The 27334-nt window shown below is 41.4% G+C and overlaps 1 protein-coding gene across 1 annotated transcript; it reads left to right on the plus strand.

Moving 5' to 3' along the window:
- The first annotated feature begins 2795 nt into the window (after positions 1-2795).
- Positions 2796-27334, plus strand: EIF4EBP2 (eukaryotic translation initiation factor 4E binding protein 2). The gene is made up of 3 exons (XM_081267115.1): positions 2796-3223; positions 20707-20892; positions 22397-27334. Exons 1-3 carry the CDS (start codon positions 3079-3081, stop codon positions 22426-22428), a joined length of 363 nt encoding a protein of 120 aa, XP_081123241.1. The 5' UTR covers positions 2796-3078; the 3' UTR covers positions 22429-27334.

Below are 27334 nucleotides of genomic sequence, written 5' to 3' on the forward strand. Positions count from 1 at the left end.
AGGTTATGGCAGTGCCTGAGGAGGGCAACACAATTTTGGAAGCTAGAAAGTGGAGACAAATGACAAGAGACGAGGCTGACTGGAAAATGTGAAGAAGCAGTTAATAAGAAAAAGGCCACTTGGTATCTAGGACTCCAGGAAGGCTCAGCCTTTGGAGAGTCCTGGTACTTCTGTTATGGGGGGAGCGGGGTTTAGAGTGGAGCTGGGAAAAAAAAAAGAACCGATTTGATATCACTGAAAGGAGCATCTGGACACCCCCCACCCCCCGGTACCCCTCCACCATTCTATATGGATGAGGACCTCCTCTGTGCCCCTGGGGGATGAGGGGCTTGTCTTCTCTAGAGGCTGAACAACAGGCACAGTCCAGCAGGACTCTGAGACACCCCAGCTGTGACCTGAGGAAGCTGTACTGAAAACAGAGTCATCAGAAGTCTGCACTGGGAAGCCCATATTCGTAATGGAGAGAGGGTCCCTGCTCCCTCTCAGCTCCAGCTTGGCCCTTAGATACCTGGTACTCAGACTTACATGCCCTGGCAGGAAATCAAGGATGCTCTGGGGAACAATGTCAATCAAAAGACAAAACATCTACAGATACTGGCATTGGGGGCTCCCCTAGTTAAATGGCTGGCCAAGACCCATCTACCCTACAGAGGACCCTACCCTGAGACAAGCCTTCTTTTTTTGAGGGGGTGGGGTACCAGGGATTGAACCAAGGGGCATTTAATCACATCCTCAGCCCTTTTTTGTATTTTATTTAGAGACAGGGTCTCACTGAGTTGCTTAGGGCCTCACTAAGTTACTAAGGCTGGCTTTAATCCTTCTGCCTCAGCCTCCCAAGCCATTGGGAATACAGGCATGCGACACCGTGCCCAGTGAGACAAGCCTTCTTATCCTGTGCCCACTCTGATCCCCATGGAATGGGAGGAGAATTTGCAACTCATATATTTGATGAAGTTCTGGTGTTCTGAATACATAAATTGCTCTTAAAAATTTAATAATAAGTCCAATAACCAATTTTAAAATGGGCAAATGATTTGAATAGACATTTCTCCAAAGAAGATAGACCTTGGAATGGCTTCATGGCATCATGAAGATGCTCAGCATTATTAATCATTAGAGAATGCGAATCAAAAGCACAATGAGGATCCACTCCACACCACCTAGGATAGCTAAAATGAAACACACAGGCATTAACAAGTGTCGGTCAAGGACATGAAGAAACTGGAACTTCACATACTGCTGGAAGGACTGTAAGATAGATAAAAGGCGGGTGATACTTCACTCTCCCTCAAACCTGAGGACTGTATTCTAATTCAGCCTTCATTGGTTTCACTTCATCCCATCTGAGTCTTGCCCTCTAACTTCTTCTTCTATCTTCACCCTTTGCTGTAGCCAGAAAGCCAGCCCACAGCCACCGATGTCCCTAGAACACAAGAACTCTGTAATTAAAGACAGATCAAAGACGGGATACATTTGTAAACCACACACTTTGTAAGCTCTCCACAAATGTAAACTGCTATCTTTTGCCTTTTCCTTCCACTTGAAAATGCGTCTTTCTCTTGCCACATCCAAAGTAGCAGAGCTTTCAAAGTTAAGTTCGCCTCCTCCCCCCACCTCAATTCTGGGGGCTCCACACTGCAGGGCAGGTAGAAGACTTTTGCTCTAAATTCTGGGGGTCTCACCACAAAATCAGTACCACATTATGATCTGGCCCAAACTTCTCTGTGCACATTCTTTTGTCTGCATCCCTGTCAAACACCTGCTGGGCTTTGTAAACAGTGAAATCATCAATGTTTTACTTATGTTAAACCCTTAATCTTTTTTGGCTTTACTCATTAAAGCAATATTCATCCTTGTGATGTGGTGGCTATTGGTCTTTTCCTTTTCCTAATGGTCCTATGTTGTTTTATGTGTGTGTGCAGGGACTGTCTCTGGAAGCATACACAATAAATTGATACCAATGGTTGTGCCTGAAAAGAGGAATTGAGAATCTGGGAGAAAATGGCACCATAAATCTTTCTGCTGTGCTTGATTTTTTTTAAATGCATCTGGCATGCATTGCTTGTATTTAATAATAAACAATTTAAAGTACGAATTCACTTTTTTGTGGTGTTACTGATTGAACTCAAGGGCATTTGACCGTTGAGCCACATCCCCAGCCCTATTTTGTATTTTATTTAGAGACAGTCTCACTGAGTTGTTGAGCAACTCACTTTTCACTGAGGCTGGCTTTGAACTCGTGATCCTCCTGTCTCAGTCTCCTGAGCCACTGGGATTACAGGCACAGTTTCGCTTTACTTATTTTATGCGCGCACACACACATATTTTTTTCAGTTGTTAACAGATACCTTTATTTTATTTATTTTATGTGATGCTGAGGATTGAACCTAGTGCCTCTCACATGCTAGGCAAATGCTCTGCCAACTGAGCTACAACTCCAGCCCACAATTTCACTTTTGGGGGTTATAAATGTGTAGGAAGCGGAAGTTGGCTTCAAGAAAGTAGTGTTGATTGACAACCCCCCCACACACGTTGATTGGCAAATAAACACACACATTGATTGACACACACACGTTGACTGACAGACACACACACACACGCACACGCACACGCACACGCACACGCACACGAAAGTCCTCCTCGTCCTACTTCGCCAGGCTCAGTAACGCTTCACATAGACTCCCTCAACCCACTTCCCTCAGGCCAAAGTTAAGCCCCGCCCTCTAACCCCGCCCCGCAGGTCCCGCCCTACATCACGTCACCTCCGGCCGGCAAGCTTTCCCCGAACTCCCTCTGGCTCCCGCCTTCGCCCGCTTCCGGTCGTCGTCGTCGCCGCTGCTGCCGCTGCTGCTGCTGCTGAGGCTGCAGGCGGAGGCCAGAGGACCGGGCGGCGGCGGCGGCGGCGGCTGAGAGGGCGGCGGCGGGAGCGGAGCGGGACGAGAGAGCGAGAGAAAGCGACCGAGGAGCTAGCGCAGCGCGCCTTGCCGCCCGCCTGAGCAGCCGGAGCCTTCCGGGCCCGCCGCCGCCGCCGCCCGCCTGCCCGCCCGCGGACAAAGCCTAGAGCCCGCGCCCAGAGCCATGTCCTCGTCCGCCGGCAGCGGCCACCAGCCCAGCCAGAGCCGCGCCATCCCTACCCGCACCGTGCCCATTAGCGACGCCGCGCAGCTACCTCATGACTATTGCACCACGCCCGGGGGGACGCTCTTCTCCACCACGCCGGGAGGTGAGACCGCGTCCCCAGCAGCTCCTCTGCGTGCCCGCGCCGCCCCCGGGACCCCGCTCGCGGCTTCGGGACCCTGCACTTTGCCTTCTGGCTGGCGCGCGACTCGAGTCTGCTCGCGCCTGCTCACCCGCCCACCCGGGAACGTGGCTCGAGCGTCTCAAAGAAAGCCCCGGTTCCCGCTTCGTGGCAGTTTGACGAACTCGACCCAGTTTCTCTCCCCTTCGCCTCCTTCCCAGGCGGATTCGGCCGCGCGTGGCACTCTGCGTTACCTTCCCCTCCTGCAGTTTGTGCTCGTTAATGCTTGACTTCGCGGGTGTCCCCCTGGCCTTCCTAGAAAGGAAGTTAGAGAGCGGGATTCAGTTCTGGGACCCTTCGGTGACATGTTTTGCTGTTTTTAAAAACGTCAGGAGGAGGCTGGAATGCAGAGTCCCGAAGCCTCGCCCAGTGTTATCCTGCTTTGACAGCATTGTTTACCTTGTTGGACTAGGCCCCACGGGTGGGGGAGTCCCCAGGCCGCGAGGACAGTATGATACAATAATGCTCAAGTCATAGCCAAGGGGAAGGAGGTGAGAATGGTGGAACGCTGGCAGCCTTAAGGGTAGAGTTTCCGAGTCTCCGCCTTTGGAGATGGATTGAAGGGGGGCTTTTTGTCAAGCAGGACACTCTGGTCAAGTGAGGTTGCCTGATCCTGGGAAAGAGGCGATGCACAGGGAGGTTCCTGGCATTGCTTTTCAAAGGAGGACCAGGAACTGTTTACAAGCAACAGTGGGGTAGAGGTGAAGCTTGTTGAATTGGTCAGGGAGAAGGGAGCTCAAAGGTTGTCTGTCTCTTGCCAGGGCTGTTCTCCAAAGGCAAAAGACTGGAACCAGGCTTCCTTTTAAGTTTAGATCTTTGCCTTCTTTTAGTGACCAGGCAGTCATCCCCTTGTAGACAGAGGGTGGGGACTTCGCTGGCAGCCCCTGCGGTCTACAGGATCTCTGGCCTTCTTTTTGTGGGCAGGGATGGCAAGTTGTACTACAACCAATCCCTGAATCCGTTGCACAATGGCAAAGCTTGTAGAGTAAGGGAACTGCCTTGCCAACACCAAGGAATTTAAATCTAGGAGAGAGAGTTACTGTGGATAGATCTATGGATAGGAAGTGGAAGTTGACTCAAGGAAAGTAGTGTTGATTGACAAATAAACACACATGCACACAAAAGTCTTCTTCATCCTCCCTCCCTTGGCTCAGTAATGCTGAGAGATCCGTGCTGTGCTTCCAGCAGTCCAGAACACGTGTTGCTGTAACAACACAACCAGCTATGATTTTTATTTGGAGAAGAGACTAAACTTTTAGCTATATATTAATTTTCCCTGAGGGAAGAGCCACAGAGGGAACCCCTTTTGCCATATTTCAAAAGCTAAACTGTTGTACTTTCAAAACAAGGGCTTTAAAGATAGAAGCCTGTCTCATACTCTGGATTAGTTCCTAAAATGCTTGGGAAGATTTCTGCCAGAAATACTGATCCATTTACCCTCCCAACACACTATCACTACTGCTTGATCAAATATCACTTAACCTGCCTCCACACAGCTTATATGCATACTTTTGTTTTACATTTAAATACTTGTCATTGGCTCATCTGTAAAGTTGAGTTTGTATTTACTGGTAGATCTGCATGCACAAAGTGATCTGTTTTTGGATACACAAGCGCTCGTTTTAATACTTAACAGAATACAATATCACTGCAGTTGGGTTTAATCACTATTTTAACAGTTTAACTTAGTGCTGATTAGTTGTGGTTGTGTAGTACTTGACATTTTTCTCCTTTGGAGATTTTCTGACCTCTGATGATTTGTTTCCTCTTGCTACACCCTTCTTCTCCCTCTTACCATGTAATTTTATTTCCCAGAACCAGAGTGAAGTTATTATTTGGTCACCTCTAGACTCCCAAACTAACGTGGATGCATATCTTCAGTGAGTTTTGTGTGCTTAGTGCAGTGCTTTGCACAAAACAGAACAATACTCAAAAGTAGGAAATGCAATTGCTCTGAATGGACTTAAAATCCTGATTTGGAGAGATAGGAGGTGCAGATAAGATTTTTAGTCAAGTGCTGGTTTACATTTAGACAAATGAGAGTCAGTAGGCTTATATTAGAAATCTAGGCTAGGTATGATGGCACATGCCTATAATCCCAGCCAATCAGGAGGCTGAGGCAGGAAGGTTGCAAGTTCAAGGCCAACCTCAGCAACTTAGTGAGGACCTAAGCAACTTAGTGAGACCCATTTTCAAAAAAGGACTGGGGATGTAGCTCACTGGTCAAGTATCAGTAGGTTCAGTCTCCAGTAGAAAGAAAATAATGGGGGGAGTACTTTTCCTGTCTCAAACTTCTGGAAACCTGGAGTGGATAACAGTTGATGAGCTGTATGCCTTAGATGATCAGACTGGGCAGATGTGTTTACAACAATGCCAACTTTGTATTTCTCAACCCCTTTGAGAGTCCTTTATTCATTGGATATCACAGGATATCCTACTCTGGAAGTTTCTCAAAATTGCTTTCCTGTGGTTTGGGAAATGAGAGGTGGGTGAAAATACATTTACCATAACATCTTGGATTTCTTGTATTGCTAAAAGAGTGCCTGAAAAAATATTCATTATTAAAAAGGGGAAATTTTTTTTTGTCCTATCTGCTGGATTCAAGTGGTAGAGCTCATGCAGCAGGCCCTAGATCCAAGTGCCAACACCACAAATAAGTGAATAGATTGTAGATAATATTCAGTTCTTGCATTGGGAGGATGCTTCTATCTTTGATGGAAGGTAAGAGTTAGCTTCAGTTTGTATGTGTGTGTTGTTGAAGATTAAACACAGGATGTTGAGCCTGCTAGGCAATTGCTCTCCCACTGAGCTAACCCCAAGCCCTAGCTTCACTTTTATAATATTGGTTAGCCAGAAGGAACTTAATGGCTTTCTTTTATATTTGAAAGAAACTGAAACCCAAAGAAACCCAAATTGGCTGTATCATACAGCCAATTAACGTAGGTGGGTAGTCTCAAATTTAGTACACTGGCTACTATTCCAATTTTTCTTCCACTATATGTGGCGCTGAGGGTCGAACCCAGTGCCTCACACATGCTAGGCAAGTGCTCTGCCACTGTCCCACAACCCCAGCCCCTCACAAACAATTTAAGAGACTATTCTGTCTCTGGAATACTAGCTAATGTGATTTTGCTACTTTATTAGTCTTTTCCTAGGCATGGAACTGTGACTTGGGAGAGTTGTGCTCTGGGGAGTGAACAGACACTAGACCTCTTTTAGCCTTTCTTTTTCATATATAGCATCCTCATCAGCTATAGAAAATAATGCTGTAATGAACAACAAAAGGTCACTAACTGATGGTCTGAAATCTTGTTTGTGCTATAACTCTTCCTTTCTTGCCTTCTGGTTCCTTTCTTCTGCCCTTAGTTCACTGGGGAAAAATTACCTGAAGGCCATTGAAAGAATTGGTAAAAGAGAAGCGGGAAGAAGGGGAAAATAATTCACTTGGAGCGAGCTATATAAAAAAAAATTGTATTTTGGGAGAGACCTCCTTAATCTGGTTTCTTTCTTGGGATGAATGAGTCATACTCTATAGATATGGGGAAGGAGGACCAATTTCTGATGTTTTCACAGCATTTCTTATTGGGTGACTTCAGGCTGAGTATATTCTAGGCCAATACCTTCGGAGCCAACAGTGTGTTTATTTAACTCAGTAACTTCAGTTCTTAACAAGAGGACTGCATTATTACCTGTGAGAAGTACATGGAAAACATAATGAAGAGTATTCATCTCACTTTGCCTTGTTGTTAAAGAAGATACCACCATTTACTCACCTCAGAATTATCACAGATTAATGTGTTGTCATTCTGTAGGAGATTCAGCTTTGGTCTCATATGTCAGCTGCCAAAGTATATATTGAAGATGTCCTTCAGCTTTTATGTTGGATGTGTTGTTGATTTCTGGGGCGGGAGAACTAAATTACAGTCCCAGAGAAGGCAGCAGTCCTCATCCTCAGGGCAGTGTGCCATATGGAAGAAGCACCTCTGCCTGACCGAAGTCAGATAATCTGAGTATGATGAGGGGAAACAGCTCCTATGGGTGGATAGATAATGCAGCATACATGGCAGACATTCATGTACTTCCCTGCTGCTCCCCCAAAGACTCCTGTGCAAAATAGGAAGGAAAGTGATAAATCTACACTGGCAACACCAAGGTTATTAAGGAGAGAGATTTTTGTTGTTGTTGTTGTTGTTGTTTTTAGTTGTAGATGGACACAATACCTTTATTTTATTTTTTGTGTGTGTGGTGCCAGGGATTGAACCCAGTGCCTCACACACTGTGGCACTGAGTCACAACCCTGCCCCAAGGAGAGAACTTTTTGAGAATTTGTCTTAAAAGTAGTTGCAGGGGTGGGTACTGGGGACCAAACCTAGGGGTGCTTTACCATTGAGTTGCATCTCCAGTTCTCTTTTTTTATATATATTATTTGTTTGTTTGTTTATATTTAAGATGGACACAATATCTTTTTTATTTTATTTGTTTATTTTTTATATGGTGCTGAGGATCCAACCCAGTACCTCACATGTGTAAGGCAAGTGCTCTACCACTAAGCTATAACCTCAGCCCCTTATTTATTTATATTTTTAAGGTTTTTTTTTTTAAGCTTTATTGGCATATGATTTTTTTAACTTTATTTATTTTTTTATGTGGTGCTGAGGATCAAACCCAGTGCCTCCAGCCCTATTTTTAAGTTTTGAGGCAAGTTCTCACTAACTGGCTGAGGCTGGCCTTGAACTTGCAATCCTCCTGCCTCAGCCTCCAGAGTTGCTGGGATTACAGATGTGCACCATCTGGATGAGTTGTGGATGTCCATCCATTAAAAGAGGAAAGGATCCTTCACAGGGCAGTTTTTTGGTGAATAGCAGGACTTGTTCTTGGCTCCCAAGTTGTAAGGTGAGCAAATTAATGTTTAGAAGATTTTTGCTGTTCTATTTACAATAGCTCTATTTATAGTTGAGACTGGCAGTAAGTAGGTAAGGCCTAGACTACTATTTCCAGATATAGTCAATGTTTTACTTTGCTTTTTGCAGGCCCTTTAAAATCTGTATGTTCTGCCAGGCAAGGAGGCTGAGGCAGGAAGATCACAAGTTCAAAGCCAGCCCCAGCAAAAAGTGAGGTGCTAAGCAACTCATTGAGACTCTAAACAAAATACAAAATAGGGCTGGGGATGTGGCTCAATGGGTAAGTGCCTCTTGAGTTTAATCCCTGGTACCATCATCACCACCCCACCACGCAAAACAAAATAAAACAAAAAACCTGTATGTTTCTTAATATTCAGCAACTATCTACCCCTGGTGTGCCCAGTATTTAAAGATCCCCTTTACCTGGTTCTCAGACCACAGCTTTAAGCTAAAAGCTCAGAAATTTTGAGTATTTACATCTAAATAAGTAATTGTTTAGATCTCTAGGATAAACACCTTGACAAATAATTTGTTTCATTATGTAGTTTTAAAAAGAAAAACCTCACTAAGCAAGGATAAATTGGAAAAAACAGTTAAGTTTTTGTTATTCCTTGAAATTTTCTAAATCCAAGATCATGTCATCTGTGAATAAAGATAGTTTTTTCTTATCAATCTGGATGCCTTTTAATTGTCCTGGCTAGTGTCTTCAGAATGTGTCACATCTAGTACCATAGTAGACACATATGAATAGATGTGACATGGAGTAAAACATAGAGAATGGTTCTTTGCCTTATTTTTGATCTTAGGGGAAAGCAGCCAGCCTTTCATCATTAAGTAAGCTGTTAACTGGGGGCTTTTTGTTTTTGCATTACTAGGAATTGAACCCAGGACCTTGTATATACTAGGCAAGTGCCCTACCACTTAGCTACATCCTCCATCCTTCATGAGAATTATTTGAGACAGGTCTTGCTAAATTGTGCAGGTTGATCTCAAACTTTCAATCTTCCTGTCTCAGCTTCCCAAGTAGCTGAGATTGCAGGTATATACTACCATACCCAATTTTACTGTGGTTTTTCATAAATCTACTTTATTGGGTTGAGGAAATTCTTTCTAGTCCTGTTTATTGGATGTTTTTAATCATAAAAAGGTGTTGCAGTGCTGGGAAAAGAATCCTGGGCCTTGTGCCTGCTAAGTAAGCTCTTTACCATTGAGCTATACCCCAGCCTCCCAATTTTTTCTTCTATTGAAATGATCATGTGTGTTTTGTGTCTTATTCCATTGTTATGTATTACATTAATTGATTCTCACATTTTGAATTGGTTGTATTCATGAGATAAAATCTTAATTGGCTTTGGTATATAATACTTTTTATATGTTGCTAAATTCAGTTTGCTTAATTCTGGGGATTGTACCCAGAGATTTTCTACCACTGAGCTTCATCGCCAGCCATTATTTATTTTTTTTATGCTTTTTTAAATTTTTGGGGGGCTGGGGATGTGGCTCAAGCGGTAGCGCGCTCGCCTGGCATGCGTGCGGCCCGGGTTCGATCCTCAGCACCACATACCAACAAAGATGTTGTGTCCGCCGAGAACTAAAAAATGAATATTAAAAATTCTCTCTCTCTTTCTCTCTCACTCTCTCTAAAAAAAATAAATAAATAAAATAAAATAAAATAAATTTTTTGAGACAGAATCTCTCTCAAGTTGCTGTGACTGGCTTTGAACTTGGAATCCACTGCCTCAATATCTGGAGTAGCTGGGATTACAGGCAGTTGCCACCACTCCTGGTTTAGTTGTGGACTTTGGAGTCTGTATTCATAAAGCCTATTAGCCTGTACTTTTCTTTTGATATGTTTGGTGTTGGTATTAAGGTAATACCACACTTTTTTTTTTTTAAGAGAGAGAGAATTTTTTAATATTTATTTTTCAGTTTTTGGCGGACACAACATCTTTGTTTGTATGTGGTGCTGAGGATCGAATCCTGGCCGAACACATGCCAGGCGAGCGCGATACCGCTTGACATCCCCAGCCCAAACACTTTATTTTTATTGTTTTTCAAAATGCCCTTCTGTTAGGAACTTTAGATAGGGCGAAGAGAAGGGAGGAGGCATGGTGGGTAGGAAAGACGGTGGAGTGAGATGGACATCATAACCCCAAGTACATGTATGAGGACACAAATGGTGTGACTCTACTTTGTGTACAACCAGAGACATGAAAAATTGTGCTCTATATGTGTACTATGAATTGAAATGCATTCTGCTGTCATATATAACAAATTAGAATAAATATACATAAATAAAAAAACTGGAAAAAATGCCCTCTGTTTATAGCAGAAGTACTGACTATTGTTTACTGGTGAAGATAGACGATTGGCTATAGATTCTCAACTACTTACCTGAAAGTGTGAGACTTGGGATTCTTCTTTAAATGTCCTGGTTAATCATTAGGGCCTCAGAGGAGCTGCTTTTAACACCAGAGATTGATTGTTAGTTGTTGGGCTGTTCCTACATTGGAAGGAAATTGCTCTCTTGTTTAGTAAATTCTTTTGGCACCAGGTAAAAACATTAACCTAGAACTGTGACATCTCTAGGATTAGTATAAGCTCCTTCTATGGGTAAAAGTGGAAGATACTTTTTATTTTTTTTATTTTTTTTTAGTTTTCGGCGGACACAACATCTTTGTTGGTATGTGGTGCTGAGGATCGAACCTGGTCCGCCCGCATGCCAGGCGAGCGCGCTACTGCTTGAGCCACATCCCCAGCCCATGAAGATACTTTTTTAAAAAAAAGTAGTAGTAGTAGTAGTGTTGGAAAGGAAAGAAAGCAATAGTAGGAATGAAAGCCAGGTTTGAATCCTAAAGTGTTTTCTCCGTACCATTAGCAGTGATTGTTAATTACTAGCATTACAGTGACTTGAAAACATCTGTGAAATTGAATCCAAAGAATTGATCCGAGATGCAGTCTACATATTTAGCCTATATTTTCTTGTAATCAGAGCCAGGCATTTCTGGAGAGAAAAATTTCCAGGTGTACAAGCCCAAAGAGCAGTAGGAGTATTTGATATACTTCATTTTGACTCAGATTTCCTGATGGTTGAGATAGACTTAAAGTCGGTAGTCCTTTATTTAAGGGTGGATGGTGTCATATTACCATTTTGGACCTGGTACCTAGCCCTCAGCATCTGATTCAACTCATTTTGAAACCTAAATTCAAGTAAACCAGATTTGTCTAGAGTACCTGTGTTGTTTGTATTGTGTCATGATACCTTTGTCACTGTGTGACCTTTTGCAAATACTTTTAACTTCTCTGGATGTTTTTTTTCATCTGTAAAATGAGAGACTTCCCCCAGATCCTCTGTAAGTTCTTTTCTAACACTGGACCTTCTGAATAGAAAATCATTTGATCAGCTTCTCTTTTAGCCTAGAGTGTGTTCTGTTGTGGAGGTGGCCTAAGTGATTGGGCAGAGTCCATTCTTTTTTTTTTAATTATTATTTTTTTAGTTGTAGTTGGACACAATACCTTTATTTATTTATTTTTATGTGGTGCTGAGGATCGAACCCAGGGCCTCGAACATGCTAGGCAAGCGCTCTACCGCTGAGCCACAATCCCAGCCCCAGAGTCCATTCTTAAACATTAATATCTTGGAAATCTTGCTCCCAAATATTGAATCTTGAAATTAATCAAGGGATAATTGGATAGATATTTCACAAACCTTGGGTGCCTTCCATTTGCCATAGTGTTTAGCCATATTGTTAGAAGGCCCTGAGGCTTCTAGTTGGGTCTTTTGTTGATGTAAAAATTGTCTCTATTAATCTTACTAGTACTTTAGGGATTTGATAGTTTTGCATGCCTAATGTGGTTCGGCCACTGTGGAGAGCCATTCTGACACGTGATTGGGTGACTCCCGTTAAGGGCCTGAGGCGCTCTGGCTGTGTCGGAGCTTTCCCGACCCTTTCCTGATGAGAGAGCCCATCCGTGTGGGGGTGTGCGTGACCACTGACCCCGGAGACCCAATCACTGGCCCTGACCTTGGAGTACAGCCCCCCCTCAACCTTCATTGGATGGAATTCTCCCCTGAATCTCTTGTTCCCCAAATAAAAAGCTACTCCCAGGCGTGTTCGCTCTCTCTCTCTCCTGCTAGCCCAGAGTAATCCTCGCTGCCCTGCTGGGCGGGAACCAGGGAGGCGAGCTGTCTCGGACCTAGCAATATAAATAAGGTAACTGGTTTGTGTGTTTTATTTTGATCTCTTCTAACTAACTTAATGCCTAGAACCTCATTAATGAAACCACTGCGCAGGCCGCGTGGTAGAGGCCACTACCAGTCTCCCTGGAAGATATTGAGACATGCAGCTTTTAGTTTCCTTTGATAGAGCTTTTCAGGAGTCTATTCATCCAGAACCTTCAGGAACAACAATGTTTAAGGCCTGGGGTTGTAGCTCAGTGATAGAGAGCTTGCCTTGCACATGAGAGGCACTGGGTTGGATCCTCAGCACCACATAAAAATAAAGGTGTTATGTGTATCTGCAACTAAAAAAAAATGTTTTTTTTAAAAAAAGAACAATGTTTAAAATTGAAGTTTGGGGCTGGGATTGTGGCTCAGCGGTAGAGCACTCACCTAGCAGGTAAGAGGCCCTGGGTTCGATCCTCAGCACCACATAAAAATAAATAATAAAATAAAATTGAAGTTTGATCATGGATATTCTCTAAACCAGTCAAACACAGACCTTGTTATCATCACCTTTCTAAATAGAAGGAATAAAACTCTTTATAGTCCTTTCTGTATTTTTACCTCTTATTTTCCCTATTTATTATGGGGGTGGGTAGTACTTGCCAAGTGCTTTGTTGTTGTTGTTTTTAAATTCAGTTTTTTGTGGTCTCTGCTGCCCTAGCAGTATTGTTCTCTTGATTTATAAAATAAGTGGCAAGCATTTTTGTTTCAATTCCTTATAATTCTTTTAGCATTGTCACTGATCTTTTAAAGTGTATTTTTATGGTGGTAAATGTATGTAGCATAAAATTTACCTTTTTAAGTGTGTAGTTCATTGGCAGTAAGTGTATTCACAGTGCTCTTATAATCATTACCTACCATTATCCCTTTCCAGAATTTTTTTTCATCCTAAGTAGTGTCTTACTATGGAAGATGAGGATTTTAGTTGACATATTTACCCTTTTCTTGGAGGTGGAAAAAAATATACATATATGTACATACATACATATATACACATACGCACACTCTTCTGTGTACTTTTACCTTCCATCCTCCCAATTTCTTAAACCCATTCTGGTTACTATTTATTAAATGTGGATAAATATTAACATATGTGATTGGCGTTGTTAGTTTTCTGTCCAACATCTATTTCCTCTTCCATGCTGTCATAAATTCCCTGATTTCCTAAGTGGCAGTTTGCCAAGAGCAGGGATATAACCATGACTTCTCTAAGCTAGTCATGGCTTCCCCGGTGTTAGATCTGGTGGGCATCTGACCCAGTTCTGGCCAAATGGGATGTAGGGGGAAATCTGCTAGAGGTTTTATGAGATTTTGCTTTCTGCTGAAAAAAGTCCCATGAGGAAAGCCCATTCAACTCCACCATCCTCTATTATTATATGAAAACAGGACCATCTCAGCCTTAGAGGATTTTGTTACTGGCTTATTCAAGCTGTGCAATTTAGGCAAGTTACTTAACACCCGCTCCCACCCCCCACAAGCTGTCCATTTGTATAAAAGGATGCTTCATTTTGGAAGCAGCCTTGGTTAAACAGAATTGGATGGTAGAGGACCCAGTGAAAGTCTAGTAACAACTACTCTGTAAGTTAATCAGGATACTGTGGACTTTCTGTGCTTTTTTCCCCAACATTTCTTAGATATATATAGCTTGATATATGGATTAATTATTATTTAATCTATGATGCTTGGTTTTGAAAGAGGCCCTTAGGCTTGAATGACCTGTTTCTGTATGAGCCATCTTGGCAAGTATCATTTCAGCTCTCATGGGCCTTGTTGTTTTCTACCATTTGAGAATCATTCGTTTTTAGATCAAAAGGGAGCGCATTTTTTCTCCTCTCTATTCTCCATTAAAGGGACTCTATTTTGCTCCTGACTTTTCCTAGTAATATCAGCTCTAGAGAATGTGGTGGGATCAAGGTATTTTTTTTTTTTTTTAATATTTATTTTTTAGTTCTCGGCGGACACAACATCTTTGTTGGTATGTGGTGCTGAGGATCGAACCCGGGCCGCACGCACGCCAGGCGAGCGCGCTACCGCTTGAGCCACATCCCCAGCCCCGGATCAAGGTATTATATAGAGTTATCCTAATATCTGTTCACTAGGGGATGAAAAAAATTATATTTATCTATAAATGCTCATATTTGTTCTGATATTTAAACATGAAGACTAAGTAATATATGCACATTTTATAAACAAAACAGCATAGAAGCACATAAAATGCCACCAGGTGGCTGGGGACGTAGCTCAGCAATAGAGCAGTTGCCTAATGTATGGGCAAAGCCCTGGGTTCATTCCTCAGCACCACCACCAAAAAAAAAAAAAAAATTGCTAGTGAACTACCATTTTCAACATTTTCTGTTTATAATGTTTGTTTAGTTACCACGGTTGCTATAAATAATATATCATAATTTCTAATACTAGACAATAGTACTGACTCCTTATTAGAAAAGACAAGGAATTTAGGGTATTTTATTGCTTTCTACCTCTCATTTCCTGTTTTCTTATCTATGCTGGAGATGGAACCCAGGACCTCATATATGCTAAGCCAGTGCTCTATCACTGAACTACATCCCCAGCCCCAACTACCAGTTTTTGTAGTTGAATTTTGTTTTTTGTAGTTACCTCTAAAATTCCAAATAATAATAGGTTTGATCCAGTACTGAGATAAAAATATAGTTAAACTCTGTCTCAATCTGTCAACCTTAGTCCTCCATTGTCCTGGAACAGTTTGAGTGTAAAAATTGAAAATCAGTAAATTGTGTTTTTTATGCCTTTCCAATTTAAGAACAAGGAGTATGATTGTTTTCATAGAAAAGGAAATGCAGCCAGGTTGCACATGTAATCCCAGCTGCTTGGGAGGCTAAGGAAGGAGAATCACAAGTTTGAGGCTAGCCTAAGCAACTTATGTAGCTCGGTGTTAGAATACCTCTGAGTTCAATCCCCAGTAATGCAGAAAAGGAAAAAAGAAATTACAATAATGTATTATTTGTATAATTACAATAATGTATTATGTATCATCGTCCAGAAATAACAAATGATTAAAGTGATAGAGCTACTAATTACCTGGAGTTGGTCACTACCCAGTATGTACACAAATCAAAGCAAAGCATCCCACTCTACCTCATGTATATGTACAAATATATGTCAGAGGGAAAAAGTACAGATTTTCCTCAATTAACAATGTGGTTACATCTTGATTAACATTGTAAGTTGAAAATAATCACAGGTTGAAAATGTATATAATACACTAACCTACAAACCTCATAGCTTAGCAGTATAGTACAGAAAATCCAGTTACTTACCCTCTTGATTGTGTACCTGACTGAGAACTGTAGCTAGCTGCCACTGCCTAATATCATAGGTGTCATGCTAGATATTGCTAGACCAGGAAAAGATAAAAATTAGAAGTATGGTTTCTACTGAATTTTTATAGACCTTTTTTTTTTTTTTCCTGTTTATATGCTTATTTATACTGGGGATTGAACCCAGGGGAACTCTCCCACTGAACTATACCCCAGCCCTTTTTTTTTTGAGAGAGGGTCTCATTAAGTTGATGAATATGACCTCACACTTGTGATCCTCCTTCCTCAGCCTCCTAAGTTCCTGGGATTACAGGCCTGTGCACCACTGTTTATGGATGAATTATATATGAATTGTATCTCTATAAAACTTTTTTTGGGGCTGGGGATGTGGCTCAAGCAGTAACGCGCTTGCCTGGCATGCGCGGGGCGCTGTGTTCAATCCTCAGCACCACATAAAAATAAAATAAAGATGTGTCCACCGAAAACTGAAAAATAAATATTAAAAAGTTCTCTCTCTCTCTCTTTTTTTTTTTTTTTTTTTTTTTTTTTTTTTGGTGGTGCTGCTGGGGATTGAACCCAGAGCTTTGTGCATGCAATTGAGCTATATTCCCAGTCCAGTAAAACTATTTTTTAAACCTTGTATTTTATCAGGTCTGCCTGGTTTTTCTTTTTTTTTTTAATATTTTATTTTTTAGTTATAGTTGGACACAATACCTTTATTTTGTTTATTTTTATGTGGTGCTGAAGATCGAACCCAGGGCCTTGTACATGCTAGGCAAGCACTCTACTGCTGAGCCACAACCCTAGCCAGATCATGGTTTTTCAAACTTTCTCTCATAACTCACACATTAAGGCATAATTCCTACTACCTATGCCATAGTTGGTTCAGTTCTTTACTACATATAATTTAGAAATATTGCTTCTGTCCTGTGCTTTTTTTTTTTTTTTTTTAACCACCTCATCACTGTATTTTCCAAACTGGGTAGCAGTATAAAAGTACTGCAGAAGTTAGAATGATCTTGTTTCAAATTGCAGGTTGAATGTGAAAGCTCACCTTTCTGAAATCTAGTCATGAACAAGAGTTAGTTGAGGGCTGGGGATGTAGCTCAGTTGGTAGAGTGCTTGCCCTATGTGCAAAAGGCCCTGGGTTTGATTCCCAGCACTAAAAAAAAAAAAAAAAAGAGAGAGTGTGTGTAGATGACACACAGGTGTGCAAGGTCCATCCACTAAAGCCCCTTCCCTGTTCTTGGAAATCTGTCAGGCCCTCTCTCATCATGTTTGCCATTATTTTGCATATCATCCTAATAAGCCGATTGCTGATTTCGAAACCCTAATAGATTAGAATCCATTTAGAATGGGTGTAATTGGTGTGCAATGGACTGAATCCTATCTCCCAAAATTTGCATGTTGAAGCCCTAACTCCCAATGTGGTGATATTAGGGGATCTATGATGGTATTAGGGACCCTGGGAAAGGTAATCAGGTTTAGATATGATCATGATGGGTTTAGTGTCCTTACAAGTAGAAAGACCTGAGAGATTGCTCATCTGTCATGTGAGAACACCCTTCACCAGAAACTACCTATGCTGGCACCTTAATTTTGGACATCTAGACTCCAAAACTGTGAGATAATAAATTTTGGTTGTTTGAATCATTCAGTCTGATATTTTGGTATGGCAGCCTGAGCTGACTGAAACATGGGGGGAAAAACATCTAATAGTTTTATTCTTTTTATTATAATATGACAGGAGTATTCTTATTTTTCTGCTTGAGAATCTAAAGGTCTCTGTTAGCCGATAGTGGTTTTTTTCTTTCTTTTTTTTTTTTTAATTGGTACATTATAATTCTACCTAGTAATGGAACCTTTTATTACATTTGATACATACACATAATATAATTTGGTCAGCTTTTTTTTTTTTTAAAGAGAGAGTGAGAGAGGAGAGGAGAGAGAGAGAGAGAGAATTTTTAATATTTATTTTTTAGTTCTCGGCGGACACAACATCTTTTGTTGGTATGTGGTGCTGAGGATCGAATCCGGGCCGCACGCATGCCAGGCGAGCGCGCTACCACTTGAGCCACATCCCCAGCCCCATGACCCTTGATTTTCTGAGCTTGTCTTATTTTGCTAACCTAATGCTCTCAATTTCCATCCATTTTCCTGCAAATGACATAATTTCATTCTTCTTGGTAGCTGAATAAAACTTCATTTTGTGTGTCTGTAGGTCATTTTTTTTATCTATTCATCCATTGACAGACACCTAGGCTTTTCCATAATGTGGCCATTGTGAATCGTGCTACTGTAAACATGTATCACTGTTAAATGCTCACACCAGTTCTTTAGGGCAGATACCAAGGAATGATATAGCTGGGTCATATGGTGGCTTCATTCCCAATGTTTTAAGGAATCTCCATGCTGGTTTCCATAGTGATTGTATTATTTTTACAGTCCCACCAACAGTGTAAAAATGTCCCTTTTCCCTTATATCCTCTTTAGCATTTATTATTACTTATATTCTTGATGGCTACCATTCTAACTGGAGCAAGATGAAATCTTGGTGTAGTTTTGGTTTGCATTTCCCTAATTGCTAAAAATGTTAATTTGTTTTGAGAAGAAATTGCTCATTTTTTGATAGGGTTATGTGGGGGGGGTTGGTAAGTTTTTTGAGTTCTTTATATATTCTGGATATTAATCCTCTATCAGAAAAGACACTAGCAAGGATTTTCTCCCATTCTGTAGGTTTTCTTTTCACACTCATTTCCTTTGCTGTGCAGAAGCTTTTTAATTTGATATCATTGCATTTGTTACTTCTTGGTATTATTTCCTGAGCTCTAGGAGTCCTGTTGAGGAAGTCATTGTGCCAGTAGTAATTTAGGTTCTGCTTCTTTAAACTGAATAGCTTTGTAAGGTAATTTTACTTCAGCATATAATATTGCCTTTAATTTGGATGCCTAAACCCTGAAAGCATCACCCTCCACACTTAAGCCTAATGTAAGCAGGGTAGCCACAGACTATTACTTGCCTTTGTTACTTAGAGTTGAGAGAGATGCTGGGCTACCACTTCCTTTTTCCACTGTCAACCCCTTTAGCAGACGTCACTAAGGATCACCACATTCTTTCTTCCTGAGCCAGCTGAGGTCGTAGAATCAGCAACAGAGCTTCACACATCTACTTTGGGCCAACATCAGACATCTCTAATTGTTGCTTAGTTTTGTATCTTATTTATGGTCATTAGTAACTTGAGAAGACCATGACTAAAAGAATGGATAGTACTCTGAGGTATGATTTATGAAATTGTGTAAATTTCAGGTGTACAGGTTCATGATTTTATGTGTATATATTGTGAAATAATAACCACAATCAAGTTTAACACATCTATTATCTCATATAATTACCTTTTTTAGTATATGGTAAGAACATTTAAGATCTACTCTCAGCAGATTTCAAGTTTTTAATGCAGTATTGTTAATTATAGTCACCATGCTGTACATTTAGATCCCCAGAACTTAAACTTGTAACTGAAAGTTTGTACCCTTTGACCATCTTTTCCCCATTTCCCCTGTCCTAGCATCTACCAGTCTACTCTTTTTTTTTTTTAATATTTTTAAGTTGTAGATGGACACAGTACCTTTACTTATTTATCTTTATGTGGTACTGAGGATCAAACCCAGTGCCACACCCATGCTAGGCGAGTGTTCTACCACTGAGCCACAACCCCAGCCCCGAGTCTACTCTTTATGAATCGTACTTTTTTTATACTGCATACAAGTGAGATTATAGAATATTTGTTTCTGTCTTATTTCACTCAGAAGATTCATCTGCCATCAAGGTTTATCCATGTAGTCACAAGTGGCAAGATTTCCTTCTTTTTATGGCTGAATAATATTCCTCTGTATAAGCGTGTGTATGTGTACATTTCATTATTATTACTATTTTTGCAGTTCTAGGTATTGAACCCAGGTCCTCCTCATTGCCAGGCAAATGATCTACCACTGAGTCACACACCCAGCTACACCACATTTTCTTTATCCAGTCACTTAATTGACAGATATTTAAGTTGTGTCCATGTCTTGGCTAGGCTGTAATGAACATGGATGTATAGGCATCTCTGAGCTACTGATTTCATTTCCTTAGAATAGATATCCCAAAGTGATATTGGAGAATTATATGGAAGTTGTTTCTACTTTGGTGATAGCTCACTGGGATTTTTGATTCGTGTTTCCTGATGGTTAGTGATGTTGAGTTCCTTTTTAGGTACCTGATATTCACTTGTAAGCAGCAGGTTTTCATAACTATTGGGTAAAGTGTGCTTTTCAGAACTGTTGTTGTTTGTAAAACATTCAGGTACTTCTTACCAGCAAGCCAATTGTTTTGTGGAATAGAGTTCTACTGTGGGGAGGATGTCAGTCTTCGGAAAAAGCCTTTGACCTAAAGGTGACTGTTTTTCCACATATTTATTTATTCATTTAAAAACTTGTTTTGGACATTTTAATGTTAGGATGCAGGTGAGATATTTATAAATAAGACACTGCTTTGTCATCAGGAATGTAAACTACAGAGAGAGGTCAATAGATGTACAGGAGTCTGTCCTAAGTGAAGTGTTTTGTGCAAGCTAAGAGAAAGAATGGTTAAAAGAAGGGGAGAAAGTATGGCTTAACAGAGGAAGTGGTGTTGAGCAGAAAAGAAGAAAAATATCTTCTTATTGTGTGGGGGTAGCAGTATGGTTTGTTTCCCACACAGACATCTTTATTAATAATGGGTCCTGTTTACCTCTGTTAGGATTTGCAGGAGTTTCCTGCCAGAAGAGGAAGAAAAGGCATTCCAGATGCCAGTGAAGCCTGTTCACAGGTTGGGAAGTTAGAATTTTGACTTGAATTATAAAATCCTTAAAGATTAGAATTAGGTGAAATTCAAACCAAATCCCTTAGTGTTATATGTTGGTAGCCCTTTAATTTATTTCAAATTCTTTTCAACCCTGTTTTCCAGGAACTCGAATCATTTATGATAGGAAGTTTCTTTTGGATCGACGCAATTCTCCCATGGCTCAGACCCCACCCTGCCATCTGCCCAATATCCCAGGAGTCACTAGCCCTGGCACCTTAATTGAAGACTCCAAAGTAGAAGTAAACAATTTGAACAACTTGAACAATCATGACAGGAAGCATACAGTTGGTAAGGGATGCCAGTGTTGGGGACCAAGCGGGTGGCTCTAGGAATTTTTATGTCAGTTTTCTGTAGGTTGAAAAATGCTGATACAACAGGTATAATGATATTTAGTAGATATATGTCTCTGAAGTCCTCTCACCTCCCAAAGTTTATTGAACTGCTTTGGAAGCCCTGAGTTCTAAATTATAATCAAATCTCATTGGTGGGTGGAAAACAATCCAAAGTCAGGGCATGGTTAACCCAAAGTTGACTCTTGGAACCATACCTGAAGGACTGCCTGGTCGAGGCTTTATTAGGCCAGGGATTAACACCCCGCCCTCCCATACACACACACACACATACACTCACATACAGAGAGGATGTCAGAGCTCCCATTTCCATCGTCTTTAGAGAATAGACCTTTTTCTTTAGAAGAAAGATATCTTCTAATTATCTGGGTGTAGCAGTATGGTTTCTTTCCCACACAGACAGACACCTTTATTAATAATGGGTCTTCTTTTTACCTCTGTAGAAGCAGAATAATGATGTAGAAATGGCCAGCTCTTGAGTAAACCTCAGGGGTTGCACTTTGATCCCCCCAGTACTGGGGATCAAACCAGGGCCTCACACATGCTAGGCATACTACAGTACCACTGAGCTACATCCCCACCCCTTATTAATTTTATTTTGAGACAGGGTCTTGCTAAGTTGCTGTGATTAACCTTCAACTTGCCTACTGCCTCTGTCTCCTGAGTCTCTGGGATTACAGGTGTGCGCCACTCTGCCTGGCCTTCACTTGGGTGTTTTTGTTTTTGTTTTTGTTTTTGGAGCGTTGGGGAGGGGGTACTGGGGATTGAGCTCAGGGTCACTTGGCCACTGAACCACATCGCCAACCCTATTTTGTATTTAATATTTAGAGACAGGGTCTCATTGAATTGCTTAGCACCTTGCCTTTGCTGAGGCTGGCTTTGAACTCACAATCTTCTTGTCTCAGCTCCCGAGCCCCTGGGATTATAGGCATGTGCCACTGTGCCCAGTTCACTTTGGTTTTTAATGAACAAAGTCTCAATACATAGAAGGTCTCAAGTTCAAAGCTTCCAGAAGAGTGTGCTCACTTGATCTCTGGCAGAGAGCTCCTAGAAGCTGCTATGTTGTGAGCTATGGACAAGGGTATCCTGGGAAAGTTCACTCGTGTTCTTTTGCCCATTTTCTCTTTCCCACAAGTGATGTGATTTTTTTTAAAAAAATTCCATATAAAAAAGGCCAGCCAAGGGCTGAGGGTATAGCTCAGTGGTAGAGCACTTGCATAGCATGTGCAAAGCCTTGAATTCGACCCCCAGCACCACAAAAACAAATGAACTGAAAATTAAAAATATTAGGCAAAGCAAAGTAAAACAGAATGAGTGCTTTGAAGTAGCAGAGAGTGGGATTGTTTGAATTATTTTCTTGACCCTTATGTATAGGAAATGATATTTTAAAGTGTTTTGCTTTTCTTTTTGTGCTAAACTTTGCGTTTCTTCATCCTACCCAGGGGATGATGCTCAGTTTGAGATGGACATCTGACTTCCCTGTGAGGAGGAGAAGAAAAGCAGCAACACCAATGCCTATGTGTACCTGATCTGGCTGTAGGATCAACAGTGAAGAGACACAGAGGCAGCACCAGCATCCCCAATGCATCTCCACCTCTCCCTCCTCCTCTGTGCCAAATGATGGGAAGATGAGATTCATCTGACCATTTCTCCTCCCTTTCCTATCCCTGCCCAGTTAGATTAGCTTGAAGGCCCTTGGGGTGTTTCCTTAGAACTAAGCAGTCCATAGAGGAAAACTAACTGTGGCTTCACTGGTCATTTCTCTATTGAAACCACTCTCCACTTCAGATTTATTCCAAATCAAGTCTCACTCTACCAGCTGGGATTTCTGGGATACAGAGATTTGGCTGGTTGATCATTATTTGTGTTCTTTTCTTTGTCTCTCTTCCTTGAATCCTACTTGTTTAGTGCTGGGTTTGGGGTCTTTAGATCCAGAATGGGGAAATTACAAAAAGAGGGCTGCTTTCTCTTTTGAGTTTGAGTTGTTTGTCCTTAGGGACAGTTTGTGCAACTCTGATAGCAGTACCCCGTGACGCTGTTCTGAAGTCTACTTCCCTCCTTCCTCTGGGAGGAGTATCTTCTGTCTTTAATATTATAGTTTGTCTTCCCATTCCTTTACTTAGTGCAAATAAATTTGTGCAGATACTTTTAATCTTTACCACTGAAGGGAGTCCTTGGTAACCAGGTGTACTTTACCATTCTTCTGCCATTCCTCCCTGCTTGAATCTTGTTGCTGGCAGAGTTCTCTGAATTGTGAGATCTCCACGTGATTTTTTTCTGCTCCCAGAGCAGGTTCATAAGAAGGAATTGAGGCATTTTGGTCTCCACAGGGTGGGTAAGGACTAATCCTAGTATTCTGCCAGATAATGCCTAAGAATGACCTCTGAAGACTGTTGAACCATTTCAGTACCCACTTTTAGTAGTCAGTTGCTTTAAAATCCAATCAACATTGTGATATTTGTTGTTTCAGATTTCAGTTTCTTCTATTTTGAGTTTAAAGTTGACTTTCAGAATGTTCTTAGAAAAGAACTACATATTTTTCCTGTTTGGATCTGCTTTGTTTGGCTGCTGGGATAAATAAGCATGGGCTTAAAAATGTGTTCCTTTTTTTTTTTTTTTTTAACCATTCCCGTCATACTCTGAATTTTCACTTCCCTTCCCTCCCTTCCTCCCTCCCTCCCTCCTTCCCTTTCCTCTACCAGGCCATCTTTCAAATATACATCAAAGATACCTCAAGTGTTGGTATCTGATAATATCTGTCACTCCTCTTAAATGAGGAGTGACCTTTTATTTTTAAGAGGACTACAGACCTATTTTTAGATATGTTTTCAGTACAATTTTGAACAGCAACTTTTTAACTAAACATCTTCCAATGTTAGGAAGGTAAGAAATGTCCATAGTCTGCTGTTCCATGTCACCATCCTTTGTTTCCCCAGTTCCTTCTGAACTCTTTCCTTCCCCCTTAAGTTTTGGGTGTGTGTGTTTGGAATTTGTTGTGAGTGGTTTATAAAACTGGACCATTCTGCCTTGCTGTGGCTTGTTCAGGAAAGCCTTGTTCTTTTCCTTACCCCTCCCCTGACTTGTTGTCACCCCCCCTTCCCCCCACCCCCCTACTCTCCTGGTACTATTGACTGGCACAGTAATCCTAGGGTGCCTCCCTCAAAAGACTGATCCCTCCATCCCCTCAGAGGAAGGCAAGTAAAGTAGCCACTGGTATCCTGGGAATTTGTGGTTGGATTGGGCGCCCTGAGCTCTCTTAAGAGACCAGATCCCAGGGTGGAAGTAACGGTTCCATTGACTAGGAAAGAAAGCTGTTTTTCTTTTGAACTATGAAAAGACCCTACTTGTGAAGACCTTTTAGAAAGAAGAGAAGAAGTATATCTGCGGAACTTTGTTCTGTTTTCTGCTACAAAAATGTGAATAGTTCAAAGAGTAAAAATCTTTTTTAATAATTGATGTCTCAGGAATAAGCTGGATCTCCAGTGTTTTGGGGATGCTTTGAGTCAAATTGATAATCAGAAAAGTATTTTTTGTTTGTTTGTTTGTTTAATGTATCCCTGTTCTGATTTTAATTAAACTCAAAATTTCGCTTTACATAGTCTTAGAAAAACTTAAATTGCACTGTCATTTACATAAGAAGCTTGCTCAGGACCTATTTGTACCTAGAGCTTGGTTCTTTGGGAGTGAAGCTTTTTATTCTTCATATGCTGGTGGTGGCATCCTGTGGAATCTGACTCCAGCTGGCAGCAAGCAGGTGTCAGTGAGCAGAAGAGTATGTTTTTCTTGATTTTATTGTTGCCTCCGAAAACTTGGGTTCCTCACTCGCCCACAACAGGAAATGGATTTAAAACATGACCAATTTGAATGGTATCAAAATACCATTTGCCCCTTTCTCTCCATCTTGGGGAATTTCGGCACATGACCCTTAATCAGAGGATATGTTTCTAGAATTTGTTGGGAGCGTCTCCTGTGTCATGCAGGAGCTGCCTAGTCCCTTGACCTTTTCCTACCAGAACCTCCTCACTGCTTGGAGTATTTCTTTCCTGGAGGCTACCATTACTAAACATACTCTGATCTCCATAAACCAGCATGGCAAAAATAATTGCACAAGACAACAGATAAACTTCCAGTAGATGGCATCTTTATGTTATGCCTCATAGAATCACTTTCAGAGCAAGCCAGAATCTAATACGTAGTGCTCTGGGTGTTTAGAAGGAACCTCCCAGATGAAGCCCTAAGTGAATATTATTCCTGACTTTCTCTTGGGGAGGAAACACCATAAGTTACTATCTGAATGAGAGTTCTTAAAATCTTAGTAACTATTTATACTTTTTATTTTATGAGGAAACCATGTTTCTATACTTCTGGGACAATCAATCTTCATGACAAATGACCGAGACAGACATATACTGTTATGGTTTTGCCTTCTTTGCAGAAGCAAAGGGTTCCCCAGCTCTCATATTCTGTATTATTTGGTGTATCATTCATGAGAGCACAGGAGTAGAAACTAGCTGGCTTCTAGGTGTTGGGCTTCCAGGCCAAGTTTTTTCCTATCTGTATTAGTTTTCTGGCTTTATAAGAAATTGCCTCCAAATTTAATAATATAGCAAATGTTATCAGTTCTGTAGGGTAGGGGTTTGGGTATAGCTTAGCATAGTGGTTCTAGCACAGGTCTTATATAGAGTTGCAGGCAAGATCTGCACAGGGCTTGCTGTCACTCTGGAGCTAGGCAAACACTACCTACTGAGCTGCATCCTCAACCTGAGAATCCACTTTCAAATTCCATCTTTGTAACTGTTGGGCAGGCTGCCTCAGTTTTCTCCCCACGTGGATCTCTGCAGAGCAGCACAAGTGTCTTCATACCATGATGCCTGGCTTCTCCCTGACATTAGAGGGAGGCAGGGAAAGAGAAAATTGTGGTACCCTTAAACCACACTCCCAACAGAAGATGAAACCAGGGCTGGGGATATGGCTCAGTTGGTAGTGTGCTTGCCTTGCACAAGGTCCTGGGTTCGATCCCCAGCACCACAAAAAAACAAAAACAGGTCAACAGGGAGGTAGGTTTAATCTAAGTGAACTATATTGCTACCAAAAACAATTCTCTAAAGTATGTATCACCAAGCTAGGGTAAGACAAACCTTCTATTCCCCAAAGCTACCTGATGGCTTTGAGAGAGGTAGCAAGAAATGGCAGTTCCCAGGAGAACTGTAATATATGTACACCCGTCTGACTACTAGCTGCTCAAGGATGCTTATGTGCAAAGCTTAGATTTGGTCTCTAAGACTCATTAACCACTTTACTTTCTTTTAGCCAGTAATTGATGGAAGGAATTGGGGCCTACCACTAAAGCTGTCTTAATTAAAATGGGGATTGTCAAGCAAAGGGAGTAAATCTAAATTAGATGTTAGGTTATAGAACCGAAGACAGGAAAGATTCAGGATGAAACAGATGATAGTGTCAGGAAGCCCTACATGAGTCAGTGTATGATACTTGTTATCTTCAGCTACACCAGCTTGCAGGCTTGAGTTAGTTCTCTCACCCAAGAAGCACCTTCACTTTACCAGGGAACACCTGAGAATGACAGCCATCTTTCTGTGCTTGATTGCCCTGTTAAGCCTATGTGTAGGTAGCTCTGTGTGCTCATTTTGTCCTGGGCTTCTTGATGTCATTGTGTTCTTAAAACGAAGCAGTTTTCTTTTTCACCCTCAAGAGAAACCTAGAGGCCATTTGTCAGTCAACACATTCCTGGTGAATGTCTACTTTGGGTTTCTGGCACTTGTTCCCAGCCAAGTCTTTAGCAATTTCAGACATCTTAAAAGATGCAAATTCTTGTTTGGATTTACACTGAGCTCCTGAACATTTCCTTTTCTGTAGCTGTGCTTGCTTTAGCCTGTACTTGAATAAGAAGCCTTGTTGCTGAGGCAGCCATAAGCAAAGTACAGGGCTCATCTCTGAAGCACCTTCCATTGATTTTGGTTTTCCTGCTGATTTGGAGTGGAATAAAAGTAAGTGGTCTTTTATTTATTTATTGGCTCTTTTGGAACTCTCAGGCTTTATCCCACATTCCATCAGAATTCAGCTAGGATTGTGGGGTTTTCCCCCTAGTCCTTCCTGAAGCCAGAGAAAAGAGTCCCTGCTTTGATCCAAGGTAACCGATGTAAAGGGCTCACATTGATGGGATCTCTTTCCCTGCTATTCATTGTGGATGCCAGCTTCTGGAAGCTGGGACATGGCCCTTTGCATTCTCCTCAAGAGAAGGCCTCACTCTCTGGTTCAAGACTGTCCCTCCTTGGCATGTTTTTCGGACTATAGGTATGTAGAAGCAATTTAATAATCTGCGAAGCCCAATCACTTCCCAATCATTTATCGTTTGTTATAAA

The sequence above is a fragment of the Spermophilus citellus genome (assembly GCF_964194105.1).
Source record: "Spermophilus citellus genome assembly, chromosome: 15".
NCBI classification, from domain to species: domain Eukaryota; kingdom Metazoa; phylum Chordata; class Mammalia; order Rodentia; family Sciuridae; genus Spermophilus; species Spermophilus citellus.